Source organism: Drosophila albomicans, chromosome 3 (assembly GCF_009650485.2).
Source record: "Drosophila albomicans strain 15112-1751.03 chromosome 3, ASM965048v2, whole genome shotgun sequence".
In the NCBI taxonomy this organism is placed as follows: domain Eukaryota; kingdom Metazoa; phylum Arthropoda; class Insecta; order Diptera; family Drosophilidae; genus Drosophila; species Drosophila albomicans.
In genome coordinates, this window is record NC_047629.2 from 9,224,998 (window position 1) to 9,236,640 (window position 11,643).

Here is an 11,643-nt window from a genome sequence, read left to right on the forward strand (position 1 = left end):
TGCAAATGTCGCAAAAACAAGCATAGACATTAGAAAATGTATAAATATTGAAAGTAGTATTGAGCAAAGTCTAGGCTAAGTTCTCCCGCCCTATAGAGAAGGGGTCAAAAATGAGGTCTGATTTGTGGGGAGAGAGGTCAACTGAGCTGAATGAAATGTAGATGGCAACTGAAGCTGAAAGCTGAGCGGATATTTGAGTTTACCTGAGCAACACTGTTGCCGTATGCATTCGTACGTGAGACAACCGCGTTGGCAGCACCAGACCGTTGGTGGTCAGCCCCCGAGGAGGCAGCGCCAGAGCTGTAATTGGAGGTGACAGCAGACTTTGGCTCAGATGTGTGACGCGACGTGTGCTCAGAGCGAGCCGAGTTGTAGGGCGGTATGGGCGCCACAATTGGTCGCTCCGAGCGGCGTTTCGAGGCAGCACCACTTGTGGCAGTGGCAGCACCACTTGACGATGCTGCGGCAGCTGCAGCCGCAGCATGGCGTTGGGATTGGGATGATTTCTGTGCAAGCAAAGCTTCAAATTGACGCAGATTTTCCTCACGTCGCTTGCTCGCCGAAATTGTGGTTGCCGTGAGCTTAGACGACGATCCACCATCGACCACACTAGAGCTGCTATTGCCACGACTTGTTGTGGTTGTCCGAACAGCGGGCGTTGGAGTTCCAGAAGCTGCTGCAGCTGGTCGCCAGCCGGCCTGTGGCTTGACATCGTGATGAGCCTTCTGCTTCAGCGTGGCACGCATTGCGAGCACCGTATCCGTGTTCTTAGTGTCGGATGCAGTGCGTGCCAGCTTGGTTTTTAGTGCACCCGAGCCCGCCGTCGTTGTGGAAGAATTCTTCGAATAGGCACCAATTGAGTTGCGTCCATCACTGCCACGTTGAAACTCATTCAGCATTTGCTCGTTGCTGTCATCCAACTGGTTGCGTCTGCCACCCAGATATTGGAAATCATTCTCCGAGGACATATCGCTGATGCCTGGTCGCAACAGATTCTCCGTTTCGCCATAGCGTTTGCTCTTCATCTTCATCACGTCCATGGAGGATTGCGACTGTTCTTGCTGCTGACTTTCACTCCGCTGCTGCTTAAAGCTCTCCTCCATATTGAGTATGTGCTTCTCAATGGAGCCGAGGGCAAAGGCGACGCCCACATCATCCTCAGCGGACATTTGAACGCGGGGCGTTGCCTTCGGCTTCGGCTGTAGCTGTGGCTTTGGCTGTAAGTGTAAGGCCGGAATCGCGGAGACGGCGGTGCGTGGCAGTGGGACAGCGACTGCATCGCCAGGTCGCCGCAGTTCCACAAGTTGGTCGTAGTCTGCATGCTGGGCATCACTGAGATCGATTTCGATTGTCTTTGCTGGTGGTTCCGTGTTGGCAAGATGTGCGATATCACTGCTGTTATCGATAGTGCTGCTATCGATATTCTTATTTTTACTGCTCGTGTTGTTGTTGCTACTGGTGGTGCTGCTGCTGCTGCTGCTATTGCTATTGGCAAGGCTGAGCTTGGGTGGAGCTGGCGCCAGCCCCTTGCGTGCCGCATAGGGACGAACGCTTTTCCTTGATGCGTCGCCACGATTTAGATCTGGCGTCGTGGGCGTCGGCGGCGTTGTCGGCGATGACTCCATCGTATTTTTCCACTTTTTTTTTTTTTGGTTTTTATGTTTATTTGAAATAAATCACAATTTATACACTTGCTATACCGTTTGTATTTTGTTTATGTTTATATCTCTCTGTGTTTGCATTTAACTATAAGTTGCACCAAAATTTGTTATTGTTTATGCACGCACAGATGTTTTTGTCAAGAGCCTGCCAGCTGATGGCTGATGAGCTGAAACCCTTTTGCAAAACCGATAGTAGGCTTATCGATTCTCCAATTGGTTTTGATTGCATGCGCAAATGAAGGGACGGGGGAGGAACAGGTAAGGCGCCTAGTTATCGGCCAACCTCGTTTATTTGGTTCAACAAAGCTGTGATTTGAAACGGTGATGCTTTTTTTTTTTGGATTTCACTTTAATGCCAAGTTGAACTCGATATTCCAATACAATTGTGAGCACACACAAACGTACGTACGTTTGTCTATATATGTGCGTGTGTGTGTTTCAGTTTGATAGTGTAAACTTTTCTTGCTTTCGCCGCCGCAGCAGCAAATTGAATGGAATGTTTGTTGGTGTTGCTAGTTTGCCATTGAGCATACATACATACATAGATACTTTATATTTAATTCAACAAGTCGCTGTTGCTGCGCATTAAAACCTCGAAAACGAATTTAATACACACACACACCCATACATTACTGTTTGTGCATGTATGTACAAATGTGTGAGTGTAAGTATCAATGTATGTAGCTCATATACAAATGTACAAGACTAAGTATGGTGAGTGCGAAAGCGAACGTAATATTTACGACGAAAGCCAACAACTCATAGTCAAGAGCTAATCTGACTTTGGTGACACTGAAAGAAACACAGTGGAAAACACTTCTACGCAGCGCCATGGAGAAGGCAAACTGAGAGCGAGAGCAGCGCCAAAGAGAGCCAAGAGAGCAACCAAAGCGCTGTTGAGAGCGCAGACTTACACCTATACACACACACACCCACTTGCGCTCACAAACACCTGTGCAGTAGTACACTGCGCTATCGCAACCAACGTGTATGTATGCGTGTGTACGCTGGGCATATGTATTTAAGTATTTGTGCAAGTTAATTTATATGTATGTATTAATGTACATACGAATGTTTTTAGTATTTGCGCTAGCAACTACGTCGGCTTACGCTCACTCACACACACACACACACACACACTAAAAACCAACGACAAAGTACACAGTGCGACGACTGTTGCACAAGTTCAGCTGAGATGTTCTGGGTTTGCGTCACGTTTCGCTGCGCTCACAAACTTCTCTTTGTTTTATGATTCATTAGATGTTTTTTCTTATTGTTGTTGCCTTAATGCTTTAGTTAAACAGTTAGCTCGTAATAGTTTTCAGCAATCGAAATAGTTATTTAAATCGACGTTTAACTAACAGCGTCCGCCAACTGTTCAGCTTCGTAACGAAGAGAGCGAAAAGCTTTTAACTCGCACGAATAAACATCAACACACCGACACACATCTTTGCATCCATATATACTCACAGGCACACACACTCGCACTCAAACACATACAAGACCATACACATAAGTAGTAAATGAACCACTTTTAGACAATTAACTCGTCATTTTCACTTATAAAAAAAGCAAACATTTATTCGTCAGACTTTGGTTTTTTTGATTCGTATTCGCTTCTTTCTTTTTTTCCAAATGAATTTAAAATCGCGATTTTGGATTCTTTATCGAGGCTATCTTATCAATCACACACGCGGTTTGGCGGTCGGCACGGCAGGGGAGACGAGGGGGCGAGCACTTGCACTTGTTGTAATTGCTGTTATTTATTTCATGTATATAAAATGTGTATAAAGAGTGTGCACACTTCTTTTTTTTGTTTTTTGCCTAGAGCTTCCTTAAATAATCGCAGTTTGTAACTCTGACGTAAACGCCGTCAGCCAACAATCAACTACAGTCAACAGGCAGTGACAGCTACAGCGACAGCGACGGCGACAGCTCAGCAGCTAACACAGCCAACAACAGCCACTTTAGCCACAGTAACAGCAGCAACTGGAGTACGAGTACTCCCAGTATCGGTGTACCAGCAACAACACACCAACACTCGTACACACACATACTACATACATCAACACACATTCAAAACATACACACACACTCACTCATCTCAAGCACTACCGCTATACCAGGCCAGAGACTGAAAAGTCGGCCTCAATACACGAACACAATACACACGCACTCAAAATATCGCTTTTTAGTGGGGTGCTCTTGCTTGTGTTAGTTTATACCGCGGCCACTCACAAATATACTTATATACATACATACATCACCACGGAGAGCACACAAACATTGTTAAACTCGCACTCACACATACTCCCATTCACTTAAACAGTATCTGTCTATTCTTGACAAAGAGCTCGTTTGGAGCGTTGATTTTGCATGTGTGTGTGTGCCTCTGTCTCTGTCTGTATGTGTGAGGTTAGTGGGCATACGTATGTATGTGTATGCACACACGTGCAGCATATGCAATGTGTATTGGTGTGTGTGTGTGTGTGTGTGTGTGTGTGTGTGTGTGTGTGTGTGTGTGTGTGTGTGTGTGTGTGTGTGTGTGTGTGTGTGTGTGTGAACAAAACTGATATCACCTGAGCGTAACGCTGAGAAAAGAATTGTTAAATTTACTTCACCTGGCTCACGGACAGAAAAAAAAAGTACCAGACAAATTTGTGTGCGAAATTCGGAAATTGTGTGAGCCATTTTCATTCAATGGAAGCTACTGCTTACTCACAGCTATTTTGCTTTAATTAAACAAAAACTTGTAAGAAAAAAACTTTCATCACAAACGACAAAATCACGTAGATGAGATTTACACAAACACACACACATACTCAAACACACAGCAAGCAAGCATCTCTCTTTATGCATGCATGTGTGACGAGAGTGAAATACTTTTGTTACGCACTGTATGAGTAAATGAAATCAAGTTTCAGCCAAAGAAATCATGAATTAAAAACGTCACTTTTTATGACAATTAATTGCTTTAATTTCAAATTTGAAATTCTTTAAGCAATCTCAATTGCTTAAATTATTTTTGCAAGTGACAACGCCTGTATATATTATGTATCGCGTTTAATGTTTGCCCAGCTAAATACATTTAATTATCAAAACATTTTCAAATTTCCCCATCGATAACACTGCCATAAGCCGATTAAACCCATTGAAAGCTTGAACGTGGAAGGCACAGGATTGAATCATCTTTTTACACTACACACGTTTTGAGTATGAAATTCTCCATGTACATATACCCCAAGATAAGAAGTCAGAGTTACAACTGCATTTATAAAGATAAAGCACAACAAAGCAGATAGCTATAAAATTGCCATATCATCTTCCTATTGTGCAAATTTCATTGCAATCCGGAAGTAAACTTGCAACGATCTACCTGACTACCTACTACTTATATAAAATATGATTGGGAATATACATAGGAAAATTAGAAAAAAAAAATAAAAAAAACCGTAGTCGTATTTATAGGTTGATAAATTGATCCTCAGTCAAATTAAAAAAAAATTGTTTAAAATTGATGGGTATCAATATTAATCGTAATTGTGTTAAGTATGAATTTGTATAAACAGAGAATATCTGAAATTAAACAGAAATCATAATCAAAAAGAAAATTTCTATTACTGTTACTCAAAAATCAAATGGTTAAGTACAATATCGACAACAATCCATAACCAGTGACTTGTATTGAAACACTTTTCTGTGTGTGTTTGCTTATGTGTGAAAGAGACAGTGAAACTGTGAAACGAGAATATGTAAATTGCAGTGGGACAAAAACACACAAGTTAAAAAAAACAGTAAAGACAAAACAAAGAAAGAGAGAGAAAACAAAAACACAAACACGAAATACCATTTCTCCCAACATATTTGAAATGGAATATCCAATATAACACAGAAACATATTTTAAAGATTGTAAATAATGATGAATAACGAGTATGTGAGGGAGAGGAGGGAGCGACTAAACTGCTAACATATTTTTGGGGAGAATAATAAGTCCTACTTAAAGCACCTCAGTGTTGAATAAAGTTGGATTTTTGCTAACAAAAAAATCAATAGTTAAGTGATTCTCTCTGATACGTATTTTCAGTATTTAGAGCTTTGATTATTTTGAGTGGGAAAATTGTTTTCGGATTAATGAAAATATGTACCAGTGGAATCCTATAACAATAAGCCGCCCTTGTTGTTGAGTATTGTGTACATACCCTTGAGGTACGCGCCTTATCAGCAGCGACAACTGATGAGCTGTCCTTACTCTTGGGACGCTCTGCTTTGCTGGTGGCCACAATCGGCAGCCCGCCATTCTCAATCATGGTAACCACAATTTTGTTGCTGGGATTATTTGATTTGACACCTGCGGCACCTGATGTTGATGTTTTCAGTTCCATTGCTTTCTGTCGCATGGCATTCGACAGCCGCTGTTTGCGCTCGAAGCGCGCATCTTCCTTATCCTTTTGAAGCTTGGCAATTGTGGCAGGAGTATGGCTTTTCGATCTTTTCAAAAACTTTAACAATTGTTTCTTCACATTGTTGGCACCTGCCGCATTTTCCGCGCTCTCCGGGCCAGCAATCTCGTCCAGTTTGGAAGCACGTCGTGATATCTGTTGTTGAGCTTTCGCAGGTAACTCAAGGCGACGAAAAACACCGTCTGCCATTCGCACAAAACAGCCCTCGGACATTTTGTGAAAGGAATCAGTTGGCAATTTGTGAAAATTTCCGTTGGGACTGCGATAATAGCAGTAATCGGTTTTGTGGTAACCATCGCCAACGATGTAAAACTCATTTCGATTTTCATTGGGCGTCGTCGATGCCGATACCGATGGCACATCCTCGACTTTCGAACTGCAATCGATTGGCAGCGGAAAGTTCATCAGATTGCTGGTGCTGCTCACTTCGGCAGTGCCATCACCAATTTCTATCGAACCGGAAGCCTGTGCCGCCGAACCCTTTAGCTCGCTAATTGTGATTGGTCGACGCTGAGGATCGTTCATATTTTTGCGCATGATGCTGCCATTGCGTAGCAAAGAGTCGCGCAATATGGAGAGTTCATCTTTTCGTAATGTGGGCTGCTGCACCAGTGTTGTGTAATGCTTCGATGATGACGATGATGTAGACTTGCGTGCTGATGTACGTCGATTGGCAAAGTGTGTGGCAGCAGGTTGCTCATCTTTGTTATTATTGTTGTGGTTATGGCTGCCACTCGCATGGGTTTGTTGTCGATGACTCGTTGTCTGTCCCATGTCGTGTCTGTCGGTTTATCTGAGTGTTCCTCCTTAATTGCTATCTTTTTACAATTTCGATTTATTTGGTAATCATTCAACTCAGTCGTATTGAGTATGTTGCTGACGCATCATCTGTGCAAAAGATGCCTGCAATTTTTACACACGCAGAGTGACAACATCTGTTATATTTTATAACTGTCCAGTATTCCAGCTCACAATCACAGTATAACACTTGCTCTTAGTGCAACTCGCGACTTGTTTAATTCTATTAGAGCATTAACAGCACAACAAATATTTATTAAAGACACAGTCACATTATATGTTATTTGTGTCTTCGTCACTTCTCTCACACATGCTTTTTTTCTTTACCATACACAGTATTTTCTGAGCGAAACACAACACAACTCTCATTATTTAAAATTCGCAATAATAATATTGCTGCTACTGCTGCTTACATGACCAAGTCATGCATAGCGAGCCACAGTATATCAAATAAACCACACAGCGTTGTCTTATCATCATATACTGAGTATCGCACTTTAAATACACACAACTACACACACGCACACTTATTTTAAACCTTTAATGCACAAGTATGTGAGCATTTGGCTTTCCATGTGTGGAACAATTTTTAAGTTGAAGAGCGTTACGATAGTAGAGTCCACACGGTAAATGCATTCCACAGTTACAAAAGTTTGGAACACGATAGTCGCGCTCGCGCACGTCCGATAAATGAGACAACGGCGACGACAACAACGACGGAAAGAGTAGAAATATAGAAGCACAGACGATGAAGCCCCACATACGCATATGTAAGTCTGTATATTTGTGTGTTTGTGTGTGTATATGAAAGCAAGTTTAAAAAAGCTCAGCGCGTTTTGTTTTCTTTTCTCGTCTTGTTTCGCTCATTTATTGGTATTCACTCGTGTTATTGTTGTTGTTGCTGCTATTCTTCTGGTTAGCTCGTTTGCATTAAAGCTCTACTTGCTCGTGCTCACGCATACAGCCAACATAAACATACACAAAAACACTTGTAGTTGTTTTCTGTCCAGCGTTTTGTGTTGGAATGTGTTGATTTTCCTATATTTTTATACGTTCTTTTTGTTTTACTGCAGACCATATATTTGAAATGTATACAAAATTGTATGTACATACAATTGTACGTACGTTTGCTTGACATAAATATGCATTTGCATGTGTGCGTCTGTGTGTGTGTGTAAGTACTCATGTGCATATGTAAGTACCTTATAATTAAATTAACTTATCATTCGCAATTGGGTTGGCTTAGTTGGATCTCTGAGTCTGAGACAGCAGAGCAGCCAAAGCTTCGCTGCTGAAGCTGAAGCTACAATGGCAATCAAGCCAAAACAAATACATACATCCACACACACACACACACATTTACTCATACAGATCTGAACACACATTCTACATTTAACTCAAATTGCTGAACTATTGTCATGATTGTTCACTTGTATGATTTTGATTCGTGTGTGTGCCTTTGTGCAAAATTAGGCGCAGTCTTACACAGAATATATTTCAATAAATTATGAATCATTTAGTCAATGTTATTTGCTGCGTTCACATGCACCGCGAATGACGAGAAAATAAAAACACTGAAACAGAACCAAAGACGGAAGAAACTACATAAGAATTACGCACGGCTCAGCGCGAAAAATATCAGCAATGACAATGAATTTTAATAATACAACAAAAATACATTCATTCAAGTCTAATCATTGCTAACAACTAATGTTTGTCGATAAAAACAACAACAACAACAACAATAGCAACACCAGTCGCAGTAGCAATACCGTGTTGGCAAACGTCGAACAATAAATACAGCGACAACGGCGAACGCGACAGAGTGACCGACCACACGAATGAAGTGGAACTTAATACTAAAACAAGCTTTCGACCATTGACTGCGACTGTGTCGCAGCGGCAGTGGCAGCGGCATATTGGATAAGTTCTACTACCGCGCTTCGCTCAGACAAAAAAAGTACAAATTGTTATTTTGCAGCTTGTGCTGAACGACGATAGTTGAAGATTAAAGGCAAATGCCAACAAGAACGACACACCCTATAAAAAACTTTTTTAACCAAGTCACTAGTATGATTCGCATTATATGAATGATTGTGCGTATGTATACTATATATACATAGCTTCATTATGTACATCCATACATTATATATGTACATACATCGCATATGTAATGAAAATAAATAAATTTATGTACACACTCATTTCATGTGACATGCCTCACACACATTTACACACACTCAACAAAAAATAAAAGCTCTCACGCAGAGAGCACAAGAGTGAGCTTTTATTCTCAAGCAAACAAAACTTAATGACGTGCTCAGAGCGCTGCTCTGCGAAGAAGCACAAGATCCGTTCCGAAGGCTTCAGAGTCTATACAAAAGCTATCAATCAACAAACAAAACAAGTGAGAATGAGAGCGAGAACGAGAGAGATATTGTTAAATTGCCACTCTCTCTCTTTGGTTGCTGCTTCTATGCCGATTACACTTGCACTTGTAGTTGACATGATAGTTACTCACACACCCACGCAAATAGTACTCTTGAGACAACATTCACAGTTCATAGCTTTGCGCGTAACAAACATTATATCAATATTTTCATAACCAAAACTAGCAAATACTCTTCACAAATCTACATACATTATGTATTTAAAAACAAGTCACGTTTAAAAATTTGATTTCAACGGTAAAAATTCAATCAAGTTAAGACAAAAAATCAGCTTAATAAAAAAGATCCACAGAACCTATTTTTCTAAATATAACTACTGAACTTGATAGTGTTTGTTTACTTGTGCATATTGGAGTATTTATTATTTTGCAACTTATAAAATACAATACTAGCAAATTGATTTTCATATTGAAATCAAAGGCTAATATGGAATATATTTTACAATATTTTGTGTTTCAAGAGGGACATAATTTTTAGGATCTATCACGTCTTACTTCAAAAACAAAATCGGAAAGTTGAAATTTCTCAAAGCTCTGAGGCAAAATCTTCAAGAGATTTTTTTGATAACCCAAAAATACATTTGACTCTTCATTTTGATTTGGCAGGTGGTTTACCAATTTTGCTATAGATAATAATGGCCCACAACCAAACACATCGACATCTTCACACTAATAATAAACATTGCGTTATCGGTTTGAAGTGGACAATCGAGAGCATCAAGCAATGCAGTCCACATAATGATAACATACTCACATTGGCATGTGGAATGCAAGTAGTGTGAAGTCAAATGCACACGAAGCAACAACAAGAACAATAACAAAAACAAATGCAGAGATTCGACAGAAGTAGATTAATGGACAATGGACTTTTAACTGACCCCTTGACGTATGGCAAAGCACAATTATCAAATAAATTCAAAGATTATGTGGGTAAGATGAATACAAGGACATGGGGGGACCACAAATGTATCGATATTAATCGGCAATGGCAATTAAATGCTGGTCACACTTACCTTGGCAGACGATGTTCGCTGTTTGATGGCAGAGGCGTGAGCCGAGTGTGTGCTGAGAACATTCTTATTAACCGAGGGCGCAACAGGACCACCTCCACCAACTCCGCTTCCCGGCGCATGGTGATGGTGGTGATTGATCGCTGTGGTTGCTGTTGTTGCACCAGTTGCGGCGGCGTTGCTGCTGCTGTTGTTGCTAGAGAGTCGAGGGCCATCAGTGGTCATGTTGTTGGCGACATGTTGCTGATGTTGCTGATGATGTTGATGCTGATGGCTGCTGTGTTGATGCGAATGATTCGTTTGATTTGTCGCCGATGCAGATGCGGATGTGGGTGTCGAGGATGTTACGGCCACAGCTGGTGTGTTGTTACTGCAGCTTGTCGAATTGTTGCTCGAGGACATTGTCGTGGTTGCTGCTGTTGCTGCTGCCGCAGTTGTTGCTGCTGCTGTTGTGGCTGTAGTTGCTGTTGCTGCTGGCAGTGAGACAATGTTGGCATTGGCATTCGAATCATGCTGCTGCTGATCCTTGACTGAATGCGCAGACGTGCTGATTGTAAACGTGGTTGTGCTTGCAGCGGCCGCCGTTGTGGAGGCCGTCGATGACGATGACAACGATGGCGTAGCAGCTGTTGTCGTCGTGTTGCTGCCGCCATTGCTGCCATTGCTGACGTTCTCCGCGGTCAGGGCTTCAGGAACTGGTTGCAGCGTTGTTCGCATTGCTGTCGACATTATTGTTTCAACCGAATAGTATGTTTATTACAATATTCTAAATTTCCTCTATGCACGCATTAAGAACAGCGTCGCTCACAACGTTCAAATGAGATTCAAGTTAAATCCTTCCTTCCTCTCCTTCCTCGTCTTTCCTTTAAAAGTACTTGCCGTGTGTTGAGTTTGCTAACTTAAAATTGTGCAATTGCTTATTTAGTTAAGCTGCTATCATCCAGTTTTGCTGCCAGCCACTTCACACCTAAAACAAATAGAGACATGTTAATTAATTGTTATCAATTTTATTTGCATTTACTGCCCCAAAACAAATCAATACAATATCAGCTATCTAAGCATATCTTCTTCCATTTCGCTCGTCTGCCAAAGCACTTTAAGCTACTTAAACAGAGCTTTAAAATCAGGGACTCAAATAATACTTTAAACTTTTTTATTCTTTTAAAGTAAAAAATCACATTAAATATACTTCGAACCGAATGAGTCAGACCATTAATCAATATTGATTCATTCATGAATTTGGAATTTGATAAATTTTTATGAA

The 11,643-nt window shown here is 41.1% G+C and overlaps 1 protein-coding gene across 17 annotated transcripts in view; it reads right to left on the reverse strand.

Moving 5' to 3' along the window:
• The window catches only part of LOC117568953 (MAP/microtubule affinity-regulating kinase 3), a 32,130-nt gene that overhangs the window by 15,510 nt on the left and 4,977 nt on the right, over window positions 1–11,643 (reverse strand). For 4 of the 17 annotated variants that reach the window (XM_052005230.1, XM_052005227.1, XM_052005228.1 and 1 more), the window contains exons 1-2: window positions 3,132–3,651; window positions 204–1,746 (exon numbers count right to left, since the gene is read on the reverse strand). In XM_052005230.1, the coding sequence (XP_051861190.1) occupies window positions 204–1,625 (1,422 nt within the window). In that variant the 5' untranslated portion in view covers window positions 1,626–1,746; window positions 3,132–3,651. Of the gene's footprint in view, window positions 1–203; window positions 2,432–3,131; window positions 3,652–5,861; window positions 7,408–10,382; window positions 11,347–11,643 lie in introns of those variants that run through there. The other 13 variants (XM_034249912.2, XM_034249909.2, XM_034249911.2 and 10 more) reach the window with 7 other exon arrangements.